At 41.1% G+C, this 23,287-nt stretch overlaps 1 protein-coding gene across 2 annotated transcripts in view; it reads right to left on the reverse strand.

The window, feature by feature from the left end:
• WWC2 (WW and C2 domain containing 2) overlaps positions 1 to 23,287 on the reverse strand; it is a 213,537-nt gene that overhangs the window by 116,235 nt on the left and 74,015 nt on the right. For both annotated transcript variants that reach the window (XM_073643338.1, XM_073643348.1), the window contains one exon: positions 18,010 to 18,119. In XM_073643338.1, coding sequence (XP_073499439.1) covers positions 18,010 to 18,119 — 110 coding nt within the window. Of the gene's footprint in view, positions 1 to 18,009; positions 18,120 to 23,287 lie in introns of those variants that run through there.

Below are 23,287 nucleotides of genomic sequence, written 5' to 3' on the forward strand. Positions count from 1 at the left end.
TATCTGGACACAGGCGTTCCTTCTCCACTGCCCCATTAAGCTCATCCAGAGATGGTAATGGCAAGCGCGACCTATGCGACTCCTGAAACATCCGGGCCGACTTACCAGGACGTCTAGTTACCTCCTCCGGAAACTGTAACGCCTCCCTCATGGCTCCAATAAAAGCCTCTGCACGGCCCAAAAAAGAGGCAGAGTGCCCCTGCCGATCCTCCTTATCCGAATCGGACATCTCCCCATCTGAGCTTGAAGGGGAACCCTCCATAACAGAGATCTCCAAGTCGCTGTGCGGGGAGGGCAGTACCGGCCTGTGGCGCTTCCTGCCATGAGAGGATCTAGCTGACACCCAATAACCTAGAAGGTCAGACAGGCCATCAATAGAACAAGTGAGGGCCTCCATTTTGACCACTGCCCCATCACCGAAACCCCCGACCGCTGCGCTTGACGCCGTCGAGGACTCCTGCGTGTCAGACACGCGAGACTGATCCTGTAGCGGACCTGGGAGACGGTCTGCACCTCCTGGACCCTGATCTGACATGCCCTCACACAGTATATGGCAGGTTAAACCTGTCAGTAAGTAGGACAGTGTGGTTTCTTAAAAGAAAGCTGAAGGGTTAAAGCTCTTAAAGAGAGAGCTACCCCAGCTGACCCCCAATTAAGGGATAACCGCCTAATAAGGGGTTAATGTCGCAGACTCCCCACAACCTCTGTGAAATGAAAAGGATGTGCGAGCCCCAGACAAAAAAAGGAACCTCTATATGAGGTAATAGCTGCAGGACAGCACAGTCTGCCACCTTATTGTGCCTCAGAAAGGTGCCCTGCGCTGAGGGGGTGAGGGGTTAAGCTTCTGCCCTGACAGGCAGAAGCGACTCACCCAGCTGGCCGCGGTGCAGTGTTCCTTCGGTCTGTCGGGAGGAGAGGAGAGTGAGGAGCCCGATGGAAGCCGTTCAGTAATGGCCGCCGCGCTGTGAGGAGAGAGAAGCCGGAAGAGGAGGGGCAGGAGAAAGCGCGCGCTCAGAGCACTTCCTGCCCGCGAAAGACCGGGAAGGCGCGAAGCCACGCCCCCCGCCGGCTTCAAAAAAGCACGCGCGACTCCTCCGCTCTCCGCTCCTGCCCCGCTTCCATGTCCTGCAGGCATCCACCTGCGGACAAAAAAACACAAGTCACCACCTGAATACATGTAGCAGCGGCTGCCGCAGCAGCCGCTGAAGCACTCAAAACACATTAACATGCTGAGTACTCACCCAGCTGAGCGCCACAGGGACCCCCAGGGATTTGTGGCGCTGTGCCCAAGCTTCCCCCCAGGGCGGAGAACGCAGTGACCCCAGATGCGCGGTTTGCGTCCCCGCCAGGGAAGCATCCCTCATCCCCCGGGGCCGGCAGGGTTCTGCAGGGACCTCTCTCAAAGGGTAATGCAGATCCGCCAAGGGAGGGGTGGGGGTCCAGCAGCGCTGAGACCCCTGAGACCTCAAGACCACGGGGGTCCAAGTCTCTGTCCGATAAAAATAAAAAAATTTTCTGAGGAGCTGCTTCCAGCAGCGACCATCCTCTGTGACCTCAAATTTTAGACTGGAGAGCTGGAGTAGGAGGAGCCCAAGCTGGAGGGGCCGGACAACACTCTTTTTTAATCTGAGGTGTTCTATCCTATGTGGGCTCCGCCTACCCACTAGTAATGACTGCGTCTCCCTTCCTTCCATCTGCTGCTGAAAAAACAATTTCTGGAACACTAGTGATTAATGATTGAAATAGTTTTGATAAAATGGTGGCAATGGTTGTGGCTACAGCTTGTAATATTAAAAATTATACAAAAAGTTTAATATTGCTGTTATGTGTAACCATGTTTCAGCAAACTAGAAGACCTCATTTTATCACTTAATCCCACTTTTCCATCATCATCATTTCTATTCATATATTATTTTAATTAGTTATCTAGTGGAATTTTCTCACTCCTCCTCGTGAAGTTCAAGGAGGTAAAATAAACTGGTCACCACAAGGCACTAACCTCACAAGCTAAAAAACAAACTTGTATAACAGGTTTCTAGGAATTCATTGCATTTCACTCTGTAGAAAGTCAATATTTTTACGCTTCTGTGGCTTTACATCTCCTAGGAATGTGCACTGCAGCATTTACCTAAATAAACAGCCACCAACTTTACATTTATTTACAGGATATCTTCAGTCACTTAAAGGGGCTGTCCAGGCAGGGCCGGCTCCGGGTTTTTGTGGGCCCCGGGCAAGAGAGTCTCAGTGGGCCCCTTTAGCACATACCACAATTCATGATGCAAAGATAAGGCAGAGAAATATAGGTATAAAACACAGGGTCCAGCCTACCTCCTCATCCTTCAAATATGCAGACATGCACACGCGCACACAGTAGGCAGACATGCACATGCGCACACAGTAGGCAGATATGCGCACAGTAGGCAGACACGTGCACACACAGTACATAGACATGCACACGCACCCACATTATGCAGACATGTGCACACACGCACACACATACAATACGCAAACACACACAGATAGACACATACAAAACATACAAACATATTTGAACACATTCTTAAAAACACATAAAACAGACATAAATATACATATACAGTCATATACACACACACACACTAGAAATATTTTTAATATGGGGATTGGGGAAGCTCACTCACCTGTCCCTGGCCTGTGTCCTGTCCAGCAACGCCTCAAGAATGTGGCTGTGCAGGGCCACCGACGTGTCACAGACATGGCCCGGGACCCCGAGAGGGGCCCACTCGTTGTTGGGGCCCAGGCCGCTTCCCGGCATCTGTGCAGGGCCGCCGGCGCTGTGTGAGTGCTGTCACTTTCCAGACATGGCCGTTTGCAGTGCGCTGAGCGGCTGTGTCTGCTAGTAATGCTGCGTCATTACTACAAGACAGCCACACAGAGGGTGAAACCGGGCCAATGAAGGAGGGGGACCCGCCAACGCCAGCACCCATTTCAGCTGGATGCGAGTCCGAGGACACATATTATTCTGAAATGTCTGACATGGCAAAGTCAGCTGCCGGCCTCTGTGCCGGCAATGGAAAATCATGCCGCATGTCGTGGGAGTGAAGACGACAAGAGTCCAGGATGGGAAACATTAATACAGGAAGGGGCTCATGATGGGGGACATCATTGCATGGGGGGCTAGCAATTATGTCATCATAGGATCTAGAACGCAACAATGACCCATACCTCTGTCCAATATTCAAGTTGTGGCCCAGGTCCAAATTCTGAAATGGGCCCATCGGACTCTAGTTATGCCACTGGTCTCAGGACTCAGACCCCACATTGATCTACTTGCTATTAGAAGAAAATATTTGAAAAAATTGGTAAACGTTTAGCTAATCTTTCAGACGGCTTAAAAAAATAATGCAGAAATAATACAACTCAGATTCTCAGCAGGTTTTGTTCCCCAGTGGTCTGAGCTTTTTCACACATTAGAAATGGCCGGGAATTCTCGCTCAGCCAGGCACTGGCTAGAAAGATCACCGCTGTGACTAGAGATTCATAGGAGTGGCTATTTTGTACATGTCTCAGACCATACCATTACAGCCAAAACAGGGGGACCCATTTAAGTACCAGAATGGGGCTTGCAGAAGACTGCGGAGAGTATTTTTTTTTTTTGTCCTTTAGTAATCTGAAATATTTAAAAGGGGGTTATCCGATGCTGTGCGCACCACTCACTTCAGAACTAGAAGTGGCTAGTGCGGAGGATGTTCTGATCACCAACACCTGCGGAGACAATTAAAAAATTCTCTCTTCGGCCTCTTCCCCTGTCTTCTTTGCCTTCTACACTTATTCAGCACTAATGTTTTTTTATCCTGTAATTTTTATACTACAGGATATTACCATTGATCTACTTATGTCTTCCTACGGTTGAGATATCAGAAACAATAACTTTACTGGACTTCATTTAACCGGATATCTCTCTTTATGGCATTTTAGTGAAAGAACCAGTAGTCTGTAATATTAAAGTTTAAACTATTCTCAGATGTTAAATGCTATTCCTTTAGAAAAAAAAAATATAATAATAATAATAATAATAATGAAAAAATATTAGGCTTAGAAGGTGAAGATTAACTTCAAAATGTGCCCATAAGCCTTAGAGATATCAGTCTTCAAAGTCCTCCATACATAAGATCGCTCAATTTGGACTAGAGTTCCTATGTTCTCTAAAAAGGAGAGAGGTGTTAAAGGGGTATTCCCATCTCCAAGATCCTATCCCAATATGTAATAGATATGATAATAATATTAGCAAATACCTCTAATTAGAAATGTAGTATCGTTTTTCTGATTTTCTATGTCTGTTTCCTCATGTGCAGAACTTTAGGTATCCATGGCCACGACCACTAGCAACTAGCTAACTGTCACTATATCAGTGGTCGTTACCATGGACACCTAAGGTCCTGCAATGCCTGCAAATGAGGAAAGAGACATAGCGAATTGGAAATACTATACTACATTTCTAATTGGAAGAATTTGCTACTATTATTATTATGACACCTACTACATATGGGATACAATCTTGGAGATGGGAATACCTCTTTAAGTCCCCCATAGACTTTCCAACGATTTGGCACGCAGCCATCTTGACAGACCCTCCCAAACAGACGCGCTCGCTCTGTGTTCTTTGCCAGATACCTCTGATGGCAGATTATCTCAGGTAATCCAAAAATGGACAAGCTGATATTTATCTCAACATCATCTATAGCAGGATAGTCAGGAGGCCCACTGGCTGAACCAGTTGATATCGGTGGGTTTGCTAGGTGTTCGTGTCATAGTCAGACTAATCAAGCAAATGTTTCTTTGCTTGTAAAACAAAAGCAATTAAGACCATCCGATCCTTATCTCCCCAAAGAGTCAGAAGGCAGAATGCACATTATTTGATCAGCCGAAAGCTGGAATCAGCAAACCACTTTTTTTTTTTTCATTTTATAAAACAAATGTTGTTCTCTAACCCCCAACAAAATCACCCTAAAGTAACATTCTGTAAAACCTGGATGCAGAGCTGAGGTTCTATTTATGATCTTTATAGAAGTGTAAGCAATGTAAAACATACCTTTCCGGGAAAAATTTTTTACAAATAAAAAAAAAGTGTACTTTCCGTTGTCCGGACACCACTGCCACTACCATCACTAAATGAATGAGTGGTTGAAAGGAGAAAGAAACCTAGAGATCAAAATAATCACAACCCCAAGAGCTGATTCATGCTGTCCGAAACACAAGGAACAAGAATCAGACACTGGCAGCCTTATTGCAGCCTTGCATGGTTTATGCTGAAGTGCAGGGGCTTTGCAGAGAAAATATTTGAGAAGGCTGCCAAGGACCATGCTTCTCATATGACTAGTCCAAACAAGCAGATTCTCCCTGCCCCACTCCCCATGGTAGATCGCCATCTCCCTATACACACAAAGGGAGAGAGACCTGTCAGTCTAGGAAAGCAGGGTAGGGAAAAGTCAAAAACCGGCCTCTTGGACCAATCATGAGAGAAGCATGGCCTCTAGTAGCCTTTTAAATTGTGTTTTTTCTAAAAAGTTGCAGTATTTCAGTGTAAAACACGGTTGCAATAATACAGCCAGTGTCTGATTCGCTGCCTGTGGTTGGTGCGGCATGAATCAGCCATCAGATTCACTTTAAGGTGGGAAAGGATGTAAGTGGAGGTGGAGGTACATTCATTTGTAGCTTGGTGAAAACCACCCCTGACGACATTTTTTTGGCACAGTATCAGTGCTGACATCAAACTGTCCATTAGTTGTGAAGGGGGAAACAACCCATCGTTGATGATCCTAGGGATCATGGAAAAGTCCCCAAAAGCTTCATTTGTCTCCAGGACACAGCCCTTTAGGTATGGAAGCCCGATATGGATGACTGCAAATTACATTTAGAGTGCTAGTAGTGGGCTTGTACAATATACAAAATACAGGTAGATCCAAGGCGCCTAGGAAAAAGTGACTAGACAAGGTCTACTTCAGCAGAGGCATGAGGGACATTCTTTGCAGTTACTGTTTATATCAACAACTCAACTATGCAACACAGAAGACATCTTCACCTACCAACATCAAGTCAATCAGGGGAGTTCCTGTAAAGCCTATCCCTAACCTCTAAAACCATAGGTATGCAAGAAATGAAATGAGGACCAACCGGCTTACAATTCACCCAACTTATACATGAACCATACTCTTAACACCTCGCTGGAGCCACCGCTGCATCACACATTTTCTGGTTAACAGTAAAGATAACAGCCAGTCCAGGGATGTGGAAACATCACATTACACATATATATATGGGACACATGATAATCTACACAAAAGGAAAAAAAGACAACAAATAAAAAAGGTATATAAGATATGCTAGATGTTCATAAAGCATTTGCAAGACTAGGTTTCATAAGAAAAACACAACAAATATATATGACCAGCATACAATATACCAACATACCGGCAGCCATTATTCCTAATCTTCAAATTCAAAAGATCATTCTGATTTCACCATCATCTTGGACACACACGTACGTATGACTTAGGCTTAAAGGAAAGCGATCATCAGAAAGTTACCTAAAGTTTAGTTCAGTTTGTGTTAAAAGTATTTACATTTTTTTGGCCGATGTTTCTTTTTTCCTTCATATCACAATCTGTATTAAAAATAAAAAACAATGAAGGTTTGCAATTTTCAAAGTGGTCACTGGGGCTTTTTTTTTCCTGTTTCAGGATATTTACATGTACATTAGCCACAATGAACAGACGCTGCACACGCTCATTAAATGCTTCAATACAAAAGATAGGGTCAAAGGTCACTGTGTGAAGGAAAGGGGAGCAGGGGAGTTATGACTGCCAATTGTGACTAATGGATCCTGTGTTACAAGATGGGTATAGAGGAGTTACCATTGTAACCCTGCCTCTAAACTATTCCTGAAAAGACACCAAGTTTATATTTAAGAAAGCCACAATGACCACTGTGAAAACTGCAAGACTTCAAATTTTGTTTTCAAATATTGTGATATGTAAATAATCAAAATTGCCCAAAAGTTGAAAAATAAATAAAAATTAGATTTGACAAAAACCTGAATTAAATTATATATAATTTTCTAATGGAGGCAATATGCTTTATATGTGGATTTGTTGAGGATTTAAAATCCAAACTTCAAGTACGTTTTCTTGCCAATTTTTTTTAGATTTTTAGGCAGCATGTGCAGGAGATTTGGTAAATGCTCATCCACTTTGCTATTACTGTGATACGCAGCAGTTTTCTGCTTGGAAAATCTGCACCATACTCATGCCATGTCAACATAGCCCAAAGGGGTATTCACAAGTTATTCTGTTACTTCCATCTTTGGAAGTAATAACCTATCCACAGCATAGATGTTAACCTGCCGATCCAGACATCGGACTCTGTCTGAAGTGCTCCATTCTTAAGACTATTGGACTGCTGGAGATGGCCACATGCTGCAGGTGACATTTCTATCTCCATCAGTTCCATAGATATTAAATGGAGGGGAGGCATGAATTCACAGCCATTGTACCATCCTAACTGGCCGCTCCAGAGCTGCATTCTTGGGATCAGTGGGGGCCCAAGCGGGAAAATGATAACTTGCCAAGATGGGAATAAATCTTTAATAATTTTTAGCATATTCATGCTTATGTATGGACTTCTCCATAGAAGTGGATGGAAATTATGTAAAGTGCAAAAAATCCAGAGTACTCACCCGCCTCTACACTGAAGTGTAATTATAGTGTGGGGGCACACAGGGGAGATCATACCTCTGCTCTCCCACGACATGTAGTTATACCACAAATGCTGAAGATGGGAATACTGCTGTAAATCTAATACATTAGTACACAATGTTCTTCCAGCTGGTCTGCTGTCTCCATGTTCAGATTACTGAACATATAGGTAAGACTGTTTTCACGGCTCTGTCATACAGGTCAACTGCAGGTAAGATTTTATTGATAAGGTCAATGAGGAATTTATGGAATACTAGATATGTAGGTTGTACAACTTCCACTACACAAAGGCTTGAACTTTTCAATCAGTGTTGCAGCTAATCAGATTTACATTATCTCCATAATGTCTTCCTCTACATTGATTAAAAGTCAGTACAAAACTGCAGAACACGATGTAGAGGTAAGCGTCTCCCGCAGCAGCTTCCTATGCCCAAGACTGAGAATAGATGTAACTGCAAAACACAAGTGTCCCTTCACAAGAAGTGCAATAGTATCAAATTGTATTGTGTCTTCCTGTATATCAATTGCAAAACAGCATATACTCAGCCATATTTACATCTGAGTACATTTATGTAATCACGAAGATTGTATTGTATAGGTCTCAAGTCTGTATTATAGTCCAGAGCTGAATTCACAATTCTGCAGGTCACTACGCTTTTCATCTGATGAAGCCCCAAAGTTGCATTTTCACTGCAAGATCATCGTGAATGAGCGTTGTTAAAGGGGTTATCCGGGACTATTTTATATTTTTTACTATGGACCTAAGAACTAACAGGCAGGTTTTTTGTTGTTTTTTTTTACCTGCCATATGTTTCCAATGCTAATTTCTATGTTCATTAATTTCTTGCTCTCTGGGGGGCGCTACGAAACAGTGACAGTTCAGGCCAGCGGATCAGTGCAGGGTTGTACAGAAAACAGCGCACGTCTGATACGCTGCAGAGGTGGTCAGTAATCAAGGCAACGAGCTGTACACTAACATTTAAAATCCTGCAATCCTTGATAATGGAGAGAATGGTTAAGAATTTAGTTGCAACGTTGCTTGTTTTTACAAGTACTTTGCGATTTTACACATTTAAGTAGTTTGGACAACCCCCTTAACCCTAGCATTACTGGCGATGTATGGATTAATAGTAATCCATTGCTCAGTGGTTAGCACTGTTGCTTTGCCGTGGTTGCGTGGGTTTCTCCCCACATTCCAAAGCCATACTGATAGATTGTGAGCTCCAATGGGGCTCACAGTCATGATCGGGTCTGTAAATTGAGGTGAAAAATGTTGGAGTTTATACAAGTGAACATAACAATAAATCTAATTCTTTTACATGTTTTTTGCTCTCATTGCTTAGTACGGAAAGTTAAACAGGCAAAAATTCAATGGCAGTCTCTGGATAAGGCTCCAGAGCCCAGAAGAGAATGAACACATACAACACATCATATGTCAAGTTATCTGCATTATGCAGAATGCACTAAATCAACTTGTGATAAAGATGTCATGTACCCCGCAGGAGATCGCATTCCTGCAGTTCCATAGATAGGAGGAAGCTGAAAAATTCCACAACTTAGTCTGACATTTTTTCTCCACTCCATCAAATAAATTATATAAATACATACACTAAATATAACAAAAAAAAACACACTGCTTCTTTGGTTATGTTGCCCTCTGAAAGATGATCTCTTCCATAACTCCCTGCTCCCTGATTGAAAAAAATAACTGTTTCAATTTATATGCAAATGAACCTAAAGTGCTCTGGGATTCTAGAAGCACTTCTCATGCCTTAGTCACTCCAGGTCTATTCCCGCTAAGCCACATTTTCACCTACTTGACTGACAGCTCCCTGGCTTGACTACACAGCAGAGGAAGGTGGCGCTAGAGGAGGGGATAGAAACAGTGAGGACCAGGCTTGGTACGTGCTTTGACATGCCCACTTAAGCATCATTTGCAAATGAATTAAAATAGTAATTTTCCTGTAAGCAAGCAGCAGATTGCATAATTAAAAGGTATGCAAGACATTAGTTTTCAGAGAGCAACATGACGATGTAAACAGATTGGGGTGGGACATTAGGACAGATTCCTTTAAAAGGGATGTGAAGGTCTATGGTTACCAGTACTAACTGCACACAACTACCATGATCATCAGTCATGTAGACTAGCCAGCCCCCTTCTCTGTTGCGACTGATGAAATGAGCCAGCCAGCCCCATTCACAAACAGCACTGAAAATGCCCTCCTGTGCTGAACACAACCTATAGATGGACTAACACTCATGTACATAGATTGGGACACCTTAATAAAGTATATAAATTTGCAACATTTATTGTAATTTACATACATTAAAATGTATGATTTCATACAGGATGGCTCCTTTAATCATTTCATGTTGCGTTAAAGGAATTTACCAGAACTTTAATAGGCACAATCAATATCTGATGGATGGCACCCCCACAGTTTTGATGGACAAAAAATTGGACAAAAGAAACAAACAATGGAATTGTTTCCTTAAAACGAATCTATCACTAGGCTTTTGCCATGGAATCTGAGAACAGCATAATGCAAAGACAGAGACACTGATTCTAGATGTGTGTCACCGACTGGGCTGCTTGCTGTAGTTTTGATAAAATCACTTTTTTCATCAGAAGATTATCTCTAGAGAAATAGAAAATGTGCAGCCATGTAGTCCTCCATTTTCGTGAGCTCCTTATAACCCCTCCCCACCAATGACTGGCAGATTTCTGCCTATGCACAGTGTACAAAGAAACCTGCCAATCAGTGGTGTGGGCGGGGTTATACAGAGCTCAGCTTTCAGAGAACAGCATGGTGGCTCAGTGGTTAGAACTGCAGCATTGCGGCGCTGGGGTTCTGGGTTCAACTCCCACCAAGATCATCATCTACAAGGAGTTTGTATGTTCTCCCCATGTTTGCGTGGGTTTCCTCCGGGTTCTCCGGTTTCCTCCCACACTCCAAAGACATCCTGATAGGGAATTTACATTGTGAGCCCCAATGGGGACAGTGCTCATAATGTCTGTAAGCGCTGTGGAATTAATGGCGCTGTATCAGTGAGTAAAATAAATAAATACATCTACAGCAGATGAAACAGGGATTTTATCAAAAGGCCAGTAAGTGATATATTGCTGGAATAAGAATGTCTGCCCCTACATCATGCGGCTTGCAGATGTGGTAACAAAAACTGGGTGACAGATTCACTTTAAAAGCACAACAGGCAAGATGTTCAAAAGGAAGACAAAGCAAATGGACCTCCAAAATAGTTAGTAATAAGTGTCCGCAATGCTCCTCCAGTTGCCATGCCCAATCACTTTTTACTCAAAGACCTTTGGATCTCCAGGTCTGTCATCAGTTTTCCGATTGAAGTCAAGACTTTAAGCAGTCCTAGTGTGCAGACCTACACCCATTACATCTTCTGACATGTATTAATGACATGTCAGAAAATGATCAAAGGGAACCTTCACTTTAAAGAATCTTGAAAAGCGAATCTTCACTTTAATTCACACAAGGATACTTTCATCACATGGAAAAAGAAAAAAAATAAGCGTAACAGCACAATGCCACAGTATCGCACTAAAAGAGATACCATTAGAAAGGGCTTGTTAGGACTCTGTAGCTCAGTGTAAACCATCACAATGAGTTTATCTAAAGCAAATTATGATGCCAGGGATCTGTGCAGCATCACATCCAACGATGCCAACTTGTTTGTGTTACGTGCTCACTTTAAACACTAATAAATTCCTGCATAAAAAAAAATCAATTAAACCCTTGATAACTTTTCGGTCTCCTGCCAGCCTCCGCAAGTAATACATGTTATGCAATATGGGGTTCGTGCCATTAGTGCAAGAACACTTGTTTACAGGCAATTTTAGTCACTCTCATTATATGAAACATGATTAACCATGGGGGACGGCTTCCACAAAAAACATCAATTAAGCATTTACTTATAAAGTGATTAATTAATAGGTTACTGGGGTTGAACTATAAAGTGACTGAAATGCATAAATCCACAGAGATGCTAATGATCATTTTAGATTTCTCGACTATTATGCCATGTATTCAATGTGTTTCTATGCAGTGTGACCTTCCTGACATTTCATGCTAATGCACAGCGCTATATGCTAATTACACGTGTTTTACGTGAATCTTACTTATTTCAAAACAAAAGTTTTAACAGTTTGACTTCTCTGTAAGTTATCACAAACGCACAATTAGCTTGTCCCTGTATAAAACCATGACCATACACATTGCACACAGTTCAGATATTGGCAGGGGGGGAACATAGACATATAGCTGATACTTTAACTAGTCGAGTACAGCAGACCAGATTTGCATTTGTATTAGAGCAGCACACATTGAAGGGAACCTGTCACTTGACTCATGCCGCCCAAACTGCAGGCAGCCCGATTCATACGTAGGCTACACCATTGCAGCCAGGCGTGTTTTTTTTTTTTTTGTATCTGAAACACCCCAGCATTTCAGAGAAAACATAGTTTAAAGATCTGGAAGGGGACCATAGGCAGAGATGAGACTAGTCAAGCATGGACCCTGGCTGGCTTTTCCCTGCAACTCACTAGGTGGTTGACAAGTCTCTCCATGTCACTCATGGAGTAGAGCTGTCAATCAACTAGAGCTGTGAGGGGAGAAGCCAGCTGGGAGCAGAAACAGACTAGCCTGATATCTCTCTACAGTCCCTGGCTGGAATTATTATTTTTTTTAAATCACATTATTTTTATTGAAAAACTCAAAAATACAGATTTTCCATCTTTCAAATAACATGAATGACACAATTCCATAGTATAAAACATAGACAAAAGTATCACGACTTCAATTCCCTAAGCCACCCTAAACTCAAATCCAAACATTCCAGAGAGGACCATTTTCATTTTCAGAGCAGGTCTAGAATAACAGAGTATAAAATTCGTCAAAGGGTGGAGAAGGAGGGGGAAAAAAAAAGAGGAACAACAAAGGGAATCTGTCACCCCCTGGCACTTATCTGAACTCCAATATGGGCATGCAGGTGATAGAAATGTAAATCTATACCTACAGTTGAAACCAGAAGTTTACATACACTATATAAAAAGACACATAGGAGTGTTTTTCTCAATATCTGACATAAAATCAGAATAAACCTTTCCTGTTTTAGGTCAATTAGGATTACCATAATTTTTAATATTTGCCAAATGCCAGAATAATGAGAGAGAGAGAGAATGTTTTAAGGCATTTTTATTACTTACTGCAAAGTCAAAAGTTTACATACACTAAGATTACTATGCCTTTAAACAATTCTGGACTGCCCATATGATGATGTCGTGTGTTTGGAAGTTTCTGATAGTTTGTGGCAACATCTGAGTTAATTAGAGACACGCCTATGGATGTATTTTAATGCACACCTGAAACACTGCTTCTTTGTGCAGCATCAGGGGAAAGTCTAAGGAAATCAGACAAGATATCAGGAAGAGAATTGTGGACTTGCACAAGTCTGGCTCATCCTTGGGTACAATTTCAAGATACTTCAAGGTGCCTTGTTCATCTGTACAAACAATTATATGCAAGTACAAACAAGATGGGAATGTCCAGCCATCTGTTAGAACCTTGCTGTTAGGTTTTTTTTCCTTTGCTGGTCACATGACCTTGTTGGCCTATTTAATCCTGCTCCGCCCTTCTGGCTTTGCTGGACTCCATTGTATATCTACTTTCTAGCTAGCCTGTGCTCTGTATCTAACTCTGTTAGTTTGCTTGGTCTACGGACCTCTATGTTCTATCTATTTTGTTTGTTCGTCTGTCTGCTACTATTTCTGTTAGGAGGTTTTGTTCGCTGTTGGTGACATGGTTTGTTTGTCCTCTAGGAATCTGCGGTTGAGGATTCCTTCTAAGAAATTGGGTCCCAAGTTTGTAGGGCCCTTTAAGGTGCTTCAGGTTGTCAACCAATCTGCTGTTAGGTTGGAGGTTCCTACCTCCTGGAGAATTAATCCGGTCTTTCATGTCTCTCTGTTAAAAAAAGCTGTTGTGTCGGATGGTGACGCCTCTGCCTCTGTTCCTCCGGTGGTGGAGGACGGGGAATATGAAATTTCTCGCATCCTTGACTCTAGACGGTATAGAGGTAGTTTGCAGTATCTTGTGGCCTGGAAAGGTTTCGGACCCGAGGATAACTCTTGGGTGAGGTCAGATGATGTTTCCGCGTCCAGACTTATCAGAGCGTTTCACAGGAGATTTCCTGATAAGCCTGGTCCTAGGGGATCCGGAGGATCCTCTTAGAAGGGGGGGTACTGTTAGAACCTTGCTGTTAGGTTTTTTTTCCTTTGCTGGTCACATGACCTTGTTGGCCTATTTAATCCTGCTCCGCCCTTCTGGCTTTGCTGGACTCCATTGTATATCTACTTTCTAGCTAGCCTGTGCTCTGTATCTAACTCTGTTAGTTTGCTTGGTCTACGGACCTCTATGTTCTATCTATTTTGTTTGTTCGTCTGTCTGCTACTATTTCTGTTAGGAGGTGTCCCATATTCCTCCCAGTCCTTAGTACTTGTAGGGATTCCCTCCTCACATCTATAGGTCTCCGTACAGACTAGATTAGGACTTTAGCAGGTCTGATCGCAGGATCAGGTTCCCTGTTACATCGTAGGGATTCAGCTGAGTCTTATAGTAGGGACAGATCTCCTCTCTTTCCTTAGCTTTGGTAGCAGAACATAACACCATCATACTGCTCAGGAAGGAGGCGAGTTCTGTGTGGCAGAGATGTATGTGCTTTGGTCTGACATGTGCATATCAAAACAAAGACAAAAGCAAAATACCTTGTGAAGATGATGGCGGAAGCTGGTAAAATTATGTCAATAACCACAGTGAAAGGAGTACTGTATCAACATGGGCTGAAAGGCCACTCTACCAGGAAGAAGCCATTACTCTAAAAGAAACCTAAAAAAGCCAGATTACTGTTTGCAAATGCACACAGGAACAAATACATTAATTTTTGGATACATGTCCTGTGATCTGATGAAACTAAAATTGCAATTTTTGAACATAATGACCACCGTCATGTTTGGAGGAAAAAGGTAGAATCTTGGAAGCCTAAAACCATCATCCCAACTGTGAAACACGTGGGTGGCAGCATCATGTTGTGGGCTTGTTTTGCTGCAGGAGGGACTGGTGCACTTCACAAAATAGATGGCATCATGAGAAAAGAAGATTATGTGGCAATACTGAAGCAACATCTCAAGACATCAGTCAGGAAGGTAAAGATTGGGTGTAAATGGGTCTTCCAAATGGACAATGACCCGAAGCATACTGCCAAAATGGTAACAAAGTGGCTTAAGGATAGCAAAGTCAATGTTTTGGAGTGGCCATCACAAAGCCCTGATCTCAATCCTATTGAAAATGTATGGGCAAAGCTAAAAGGCTGGTGTGAGCAAGGCGACCTACAAATCTGGATCAGTTACACTAGTTTTGTCAGGAGGAATGGGCTCAAATTCCGACCAACTATGGTGAGAAGCTTGTGGAAGTATATCCCAAACGTTTGACCCAAGTCATTCAGTTTAAGGGCAATGGTACCAAATTGAAAAAATATACAATATATTTGAAGAAATTGCTATAACATGAACATATAATTCCTCTAAAACAATAATCTTATTTCATTACTTAAAAAATACACCAAAAAATCCCATGTATTCAAATATTGTGTTATCTTAATAGAAGACAATACATCTCCCAAAGGAATATTATGGCCTTAAATAGCCCTGATACGCCACTATTCACCACTATTCAAATCCTGTGGTCACATAATAGAGAGCCATAAGTACTGTAGGTTTTAGCTCCTACAGATAAAAGATATTCTAATATATTATAGCCATAAGTTAATGCGCAACTTAATAGGAATGGGTCCTGGAATATATGTAGGAAGAAAAAAAGGAGGGGGGGAGGGGTTTATGTTAGTTAAGATATGTATAACACTAAAATAAGCGTTTTCTGATATACATATAAAGAAAGTCCGGAGGATAAGTACCTTTCTGCACAATGATTCGCTCGAAGCATTTCTTCCATATAGAACCGTAATAGAGCAACCACAGATAAAGTGGAAAAAAACGAGGATGGCAACACACAGGACGATGCATACTAAAATCACCGTTCAGGACGGAGAAACCCAACCAAAAAAACGATGGAGAGGAGAGGAAAGGTGGGCAGGGATAGATAGGGACAGCCACCGTCGAGTGGGGACGCCAAAGACGCAACAATAGGGTGCCAACCCCTACGTTAAGCAGGATTTGAATAGTGGCGTATCAGGGCTATTTAAGGCCATCATATTCCTTTGGGAGTTGTATTGTCTTCTATTAAGATAACACAATATTTGAACACATGGGATTTTTTAGTGTATTTTTTAAGTAGTGAAATAAAAGATTATTGTTTTAAAGGAATTATATGTTCACGCAATGATACCAAATACTAATGAAATGTATGTAAACTTTTTACTTTTCAGTAAGTAATAAAAATGCCTTAAAACATTCTCTGGCATTAGGGAAATATTAAAAATGATGATAATCCTAATTGACCTAAAAAGGGAAAGGTTTATTCTGATTTCATGTCAGATATTGAGAAAAACATGCATATGTGTGTCTTTTTATAGAGTAAATGTAAACTTCTGGTTTCAACTGTACCTGTATGCCTCACATTAGAGGTCTTGTTGCTGTGAAATGTCTTTTTATTCAATCAAGTTTCTGATGCTTGCGGGCACGGCACCTGGAAGAAATCCCCATCTACTGAATTAATTACAATGTGTCCCCCCCTACCCTTCACATCACAGTGCCATGGCCAAAGCCCGCGCACTTCTTCCTTCTTCCTGCCGTCTATGTTCATTGTACTGCAGGAATCCTGTGCGCAGGCGCCGGGAAGTCAGAGTGACTCGTTGGCACCTGAGCACAAGATCCCTGCTCTACAATGAACATAGATGGGGGAAGAAGTGCACCTTGCGTAAAAGGTGAAGTGCACAGGCGTGGGACTTGGCCGCTGCAACTGCACATCACAGGGCACTGTGACGTGCAGGGGAGGGGGGAAACATTATAATTCACACAAGAGACGGGACCTCTTCCAGGCCCTGGAACGGGAACACATCAGAAACTTGTAGGAATTAAAAGACATTTAACAGCAACAAGACCTTTAATATGAGGCATACAGGTATGTATAAGATTTACGTTTCTATCACCTGTATGCCCTTATTAGAAGTTAGTTAAGTGCCAGGGGGTCAGAGATTCCCTTTAAAAGATAGAATATTAACAATGCTATCTCTAATTAGAAGATTTGTGGGCAGCCCTGGAGTTTCCAAACAAGGAATCCATATCTTTTCAAATTTGCAAATCGAGTTACGCTTATGATAGACTCCTCTTTCAAACCAGATTATATTTATCTTTCGTTGTAGTTCTCCCATAGATAGAGGATGTGTGTCTAACCTATGAAATGCAAGAAGTTTATGCCTGGCTGGATCTTTAAACTATGTTTTCCAGAACGCTTCAGAGAAAAAAACATACCTAGCTGCAATTGCACAGCCAGGGTGTGATTCATGTTGCCAGAGCTATGGGAAGCTTCAATTGACTGACAGTTTCCCTTTAATGTGTTATTTACATTTGCGTGTAGCTTTGTTAATAATGGAAAGCACTACACATAGTTCGATTCGTTATGCAACAGATACCCACTAATAAATTCATCACAAAAGCTTTTTTGTGAAAAATTGTGTGGCCCTAGACTTTAAGGACGCCATACACATTAGAAAAAAGTAGGCTGAACATGTTGATTTTAGCAGGACCAATGGATCATCTGATGGGAAAGAGGGACTCCTCTCTCCCCAACATTACCTGCTAGGAGAGAGTCTGAAGGATTACGCACTTGGAATTTTAACACGATAGCGGCTTTTTCCGCTTTCCCCATTGAAACATTCGTCTGCGCAAAGTGCTCATGGAGAGGTGGGACAGATAGCGGTCTGCCAAACAAGTACGTAACAAACTCAGTTGACAGTTTTCTCATGTGCACGGTGAGCTTTACAGAGTTAAAAAAAAAAAAATAATAATAATAATGTCATTACTCTACGCTCTGTTATTATGGCAGCAATACTCAGACCTCCTGAGATTCAGCTTAACTAGACAGAGAACCAAAGGGTCCTATGGTGACGTGGATACAGATCAGTAGAACTGCATGAAGTTCTGGATCATCTGTGATAATAGAAATACTAACAAGCGAAAGCAGACAAAAGACTAGTTTTACATCTTAAAAGTAAAACTTGAAAAAGAAAAGTTACTTACGATTAACATGATTAATATAGTATACTCCAATTTGTGGATCATAGCCAGATTCCCATCCCCATGGAAGCTCATTACCAACACAGTCAGCAAATGACAGCGGCTTTGTTAACCTGTGCAAAAAAAAAACAAAAAAAAACACAATGTTAAAATTAATAAAAGAAATGGATGAATGAGATACCACAAAACATGCATGTCCTTGTCTGGGTATCCTCAATGTTACTGCCAACAGTTATACCCATCGGCTTCCTAAGCCATAACTGGTAAGTCGAGAAGTCAGGATAGGCAAACTAGATTGGGACAGGGGGGTGAGCTCTAGATCTGAGAATGGGACATAATGGCATTACATGATTACATATAAAGACTTATAGATCAGTATGTATTGGACACTTAATGGACCACTAGGTGAAATACAGACAAGGTGCACGTTTCATTGTATATTTTAACCTCCAACTATTGTAGATTGAATTTCTATTTTATAGTAAATTCACAACTTGACACATACATTAAGAAAAGTCTTACATTTCATCTAAATTATTGACAGAGCAGCAGCATGTACATAAAATGAAGCAGACATAATTTGCACTATAAATCTTCATGAAGAATTGCAAGTGTCAGGTCAGGAAAACAAGTTCATTCTTATTGCAGCTCTTTGTGCCGGGGAGTGCTCAGAATACAGAAGGCCCGGTGATGGAATGCATGTCAAATCTGTCGTGAATCCCAAAAATAATGAGTTCACAAGCAACCCTAAATGTTATTAGAAGCGAGGATTTGTTTTAAGCAAAGACCCGACAAGATCAAGATGCTGCTCCAGATTCTAAGCTTTCTAGACTGTCTGGAAGTGTGGGATGTAGCAACTATTGCCTCGACTATTCACAAATGACTAAAGGCAATATCAATATTGAGTTTGTGTGTTCTCCCAATGTTGACATGGGCTACCTTTGGGTGATTTGCGTTACTTCCGTACTCCAAAAACATAAAACCGTAGGAGAATTGTATAGAATAGAAAACATAACACTAACTTTCACTAAAGTTTAAATACGTGGCTTTGAGCATGCCAATCCTCAAGTATCAAACTAATATTGACCCATTATAAGAGCCTTGCCACACGATTTAGGATTAGAAGTCAAACCAGAAACTCCATTTGCAGACACGTTTTTTGGGGTACTTGACACTTATCAGTGCAGCGCAGGGCATCGGATCTGGCTGGGTGAGATGCCTCTAACAGAATCAAAGAAGTAAAGTTTCTCCTTTCCTTATAGAAAGTGCCAAATTGGCATAAGTAGACTTCTAAGTATTACATATTATATACAATACCACATTTCCCCAGCAGTGTCCACGGCAGGGTAAACTGGTAGCCAATTGGTACTTAGCCCACACAAAAATCAGCTGTTTGCTAGGAGGATTGAGAAACTGGATTTTGGGCAAAATAACTCCAATCATAAAAAAATAAATTCATAAAAAGTAATGCAAATATTCCCAATTACTATGACTTTTTGAGCCTTCTGACCACAAATGGATTACATTTTATTTTATTAACCCTATAAATTCTATTTTCCAATATACAAAGTGGAACGAATACACAAGGGTTCTGTACAACTACATTTAGTGATACCGGAACAATGGTGTTCAGTCTATAAAACCATTTTTCAACTATCACATATAGTTAGTTACCTTTTACCATAGTATATTTTTGGTGACAACTATCAATGTGTGAACAAGGAAAGGGGGCAGGTGTGTGCCAATTTTACACTGGGAAGATTACAGGAATGCAGAGATAGAGAGAGAATGGCCCTGTAGCAGAGTGTATACTATTCTTATTCTCACAGATACTGACTCACAACTATGTACTGTATTACAAGTATGCCGAATGTACTGTACGCCCGCTGACACGGGGAGAAACCATGACAAAATGCAAACAGATATGTCAGACCAGTCTGACATAAATCCTTTACAGCCTTCTCGCTCTTAACAATTCTTCATACTTCTTCCTGCTAAATTTATTGAAGTAATTGCTGTGAAGCATATACCATAACGTCAGCTTTATGGTATCATCATGACATTTCTTCAGCATAATTAGAATAGTAATAATATTTGCTGCTGACATTTTCAGTCCTGACTGCATTACACAATCTACAGCAGTCCGATTGTCAAATGACACAATAGACTTCAGTCGTATGTGCATGATCTTCTCGTAGGGATGTGCATACAGGGAGTATAGACCATAGTCAGTGACCGTTTTCCACCTGATCAATTAACATGCTTGGTATAACGGGCATCATGTTTTATTTTGTGGGTAGGAGAAATATGTTAGACGCCTTTGACACCCCTTATATCAGAGAAAAAAACGGATCATACAAACTTCTTTTGTTGAGTAATACAGGGATAGTAGCTGTTAAGACTGTCCAATTCATAACCCTAATGAACCCACGCTTACTGCAAGTTCTCTCCATTAGGCTTAATCACATATCAGTTTTCATTTTTTACATCCATCAAAAACAGACCATTTTTCCCCAACTGAGCTTAAAAACTAAAGAACGTAAAACTGTCTGAACTTTTTTCACCCATTGACACTTAGCAATTGATCAGTGGAACAATAAACCTCTTCATTTTTTCATCCGTTTTTTACGAATCCCCATAGATAAAAAAAAAAAGGACACATTTGGTTTCCGCTTACAAGTGTTTTTATCGGATTATAAAAGATCCGATTTTACTAGGGTTGTTTTTTAACTCCTCTAGTGTTTTGGACATGGAAAGTGCTAAAACACGTATCTGTTCATAGATGACCATCCATTAAGATCAATTTCCCAAAGACTTGATAGTTATGGATCCAGTTACTATCAGTTTTTTGGCAGGACAAAAAAAAAATTTTGCAGGCTTCATTTTTTGCTCTACCTAAAAAAAATAAAATGGATTATAGCTAGATTGAAGTCAAACAGAAGATATTTTAAGACCTTTCCATTCCCAATATTACCATAAAAAAAGGATCAGAAATTACTAATGGACACAAAAATATAGCCTAATAAAACGGAAACTCAGACTTCAAAAAAACAAAACAAAAAAAAAAACAGATGTGTGAAAGGTTCTATTAAACTCTATGGGTCAGTGTACGGTCATAAAAATAGATGTGTGAAGCAAACCTTTTGTGTTCATTAAAGAGGTTGCCCAGGCCATGTACACAACTAGGGATTGAGTGTAAGGCTGTGTACCCACTATGCGTTATTCAAGCGTTTTTGATGTGGATTTTCCGCAGCGTAAATGCTTGCAAAACGCTTGGTAATCCGTGCCCCATGATCCCCAATGATAATCTGCATGTTCTGTGCCCATGCTGCAGAATTTTCCGCAGCGGATTTTCCTTGCGGAAAAATCCGCAGCATGTCCATTATTTGGTCGTTTCTGCATGCGGATTTGAGGTCTCAATGCATTTGAAAAACGCAAGTCAAATCCGCATGTAAAAACGCTGCAAAAACGAGTGTAAAATCCGTAAGCGTTTTTGACTGCCAAGACCATGCAGAAATTTTCTGCTTCATTTCAGCATCGTGGGCACATACCCTTACGGGTTGTATCCGAACAGGGGGAAATATATACAGAGTTAGGATTCCACTCAGCTTCACAGTCCTGACAGTCAACATTATTATTATTATTATTTATTATTATAGCGCCATTTATTCCATGGCGCTTTACATGTCAAAAAGGGGTATAATACAAGAACAATTACAATAACAATAATCTTGAACACAATGTGACAGCGACTGGTACAGGAGGAGCGAGGACCCTGCCTGCGAGGGCTCACAATCTACGAGACATGTTACTTGTAATCACCTGCCGACTATTTTGCCCTTGTGACAAACTCAGTTTGCTTAACTTTAAGTAATAACACCCACCACAGAAAAAAAAACACAATATGTATGGAAATACTCTAAGGCTTGCTTCACTTAATACAGATTCAATGTTTTTTCCAGTATGCATTCAGTACTAAAAAATGTGAACATCGTTTTTTTCAGTAAGGCTGATTTTAGGACTTTGTGAATTATATAATTCAGCCATAGATAGAATGGAGAAAGGACATGTAGGAACACACAGATCTATGAACAGAACTGCATTCATCCACAATGTTTGGACATAACGAGTAACAGGTACAAGATCCTGGGTCACATGAATAATTCAGGAGGGGTGTTACATTAGCAATTCATAAAAATAATTTCAGGAAGCACCTTTACTCAGGCAATGAAATGGCTGGAATGTCTGGCACAGACTCAAGGTACAGAGGTCATTATACTTTCAGCCGACCTATGGACCTTAGAATGTAAAGACTGTAGTAGGAGTACTGAATGTCAAGAAAACCTCCATCGGTACGGGCCGGAATTACTAGCATTAATAATGATGATGTTGCTTGTATTTTGCCTACAAGAAATAGCCAGTTTATCAGAACCCGTGGGACCCATGCTGGTATTCTGCAGCTCATATCAACAGCAATGTCATAACACAAGATATCATGACTAGTAGCCACACAATTAATGAACACTGCCCATTTTTCACTGAAGAGTTAAAATGTTATACAAATACAATGAGCCCCAAGATGGTAGAGCAGATCTATAAATTGGGTAGGCGCATACAATTATAGAAAAATATTGAACTAACCCGAATTATACTGTCCTGACTTGGGCCTAAGTGAAATTTTATGCATGGCCAGACGGACAAATCCCTCTACTCGGTCCGCCCGAGGATCTCCTCATCCAAATGTGACTGCCTAACATATACCTACGATGAGCTCAAGATCAGGCCAGGAAATACAGGTGCAGCTCACTAAATTAGAATATCACCAAAAAGGAAGCCTTTGCAGGTGTTTTTTGTTAATTATTCTAATTTACTGAGATAATGACTTGTGTTTTCATTGGTTGTAAGCCATAATCATCAACATTAACAGAAATAAACACTGTTTGTAATGACTCTATATAATATATGAGTTTCACTTTTTGTATTGAATAACTGAAATAAATTTTTGATGATATTCTAATTTAGTGAGATGCACCTGTATATGGCCCGTCCAGGCTTCATGGTCTGAGTATGTGTGAATCCAGCACAAATACCTCAAACACGGCAGAGGTGGGGGTGGGAAAGACAAGACAGGTTCCCTTTAAGTTGTTTGCAATAAACATACAGCATGTTCCAAGATTTCATATCCAAAAATCTCAAACCATTCCTCACAGGCCATTACAATGAGGGTCACAACATCCTTTGTTTTAGAAGTGTTACCACCCCAGCTTTCCTAAAACAACAA

Source organism: Phyllobates terribilis, unplaced genomic scaffold (genome assembly GCF_046119375.1).
Source record: "Phyllobates terribilis strain yellow unplaced genomic scaffold, ASM4611937v1 Scaffold_1__5_contigs__length_1240528914, whole genome shotgun sequence".
NCBI lineage: Eukaryota > Metazoa > Chordata > Amphibia > Anura > Dendrobatidae > Phyllobates > Phyllobates terribilis.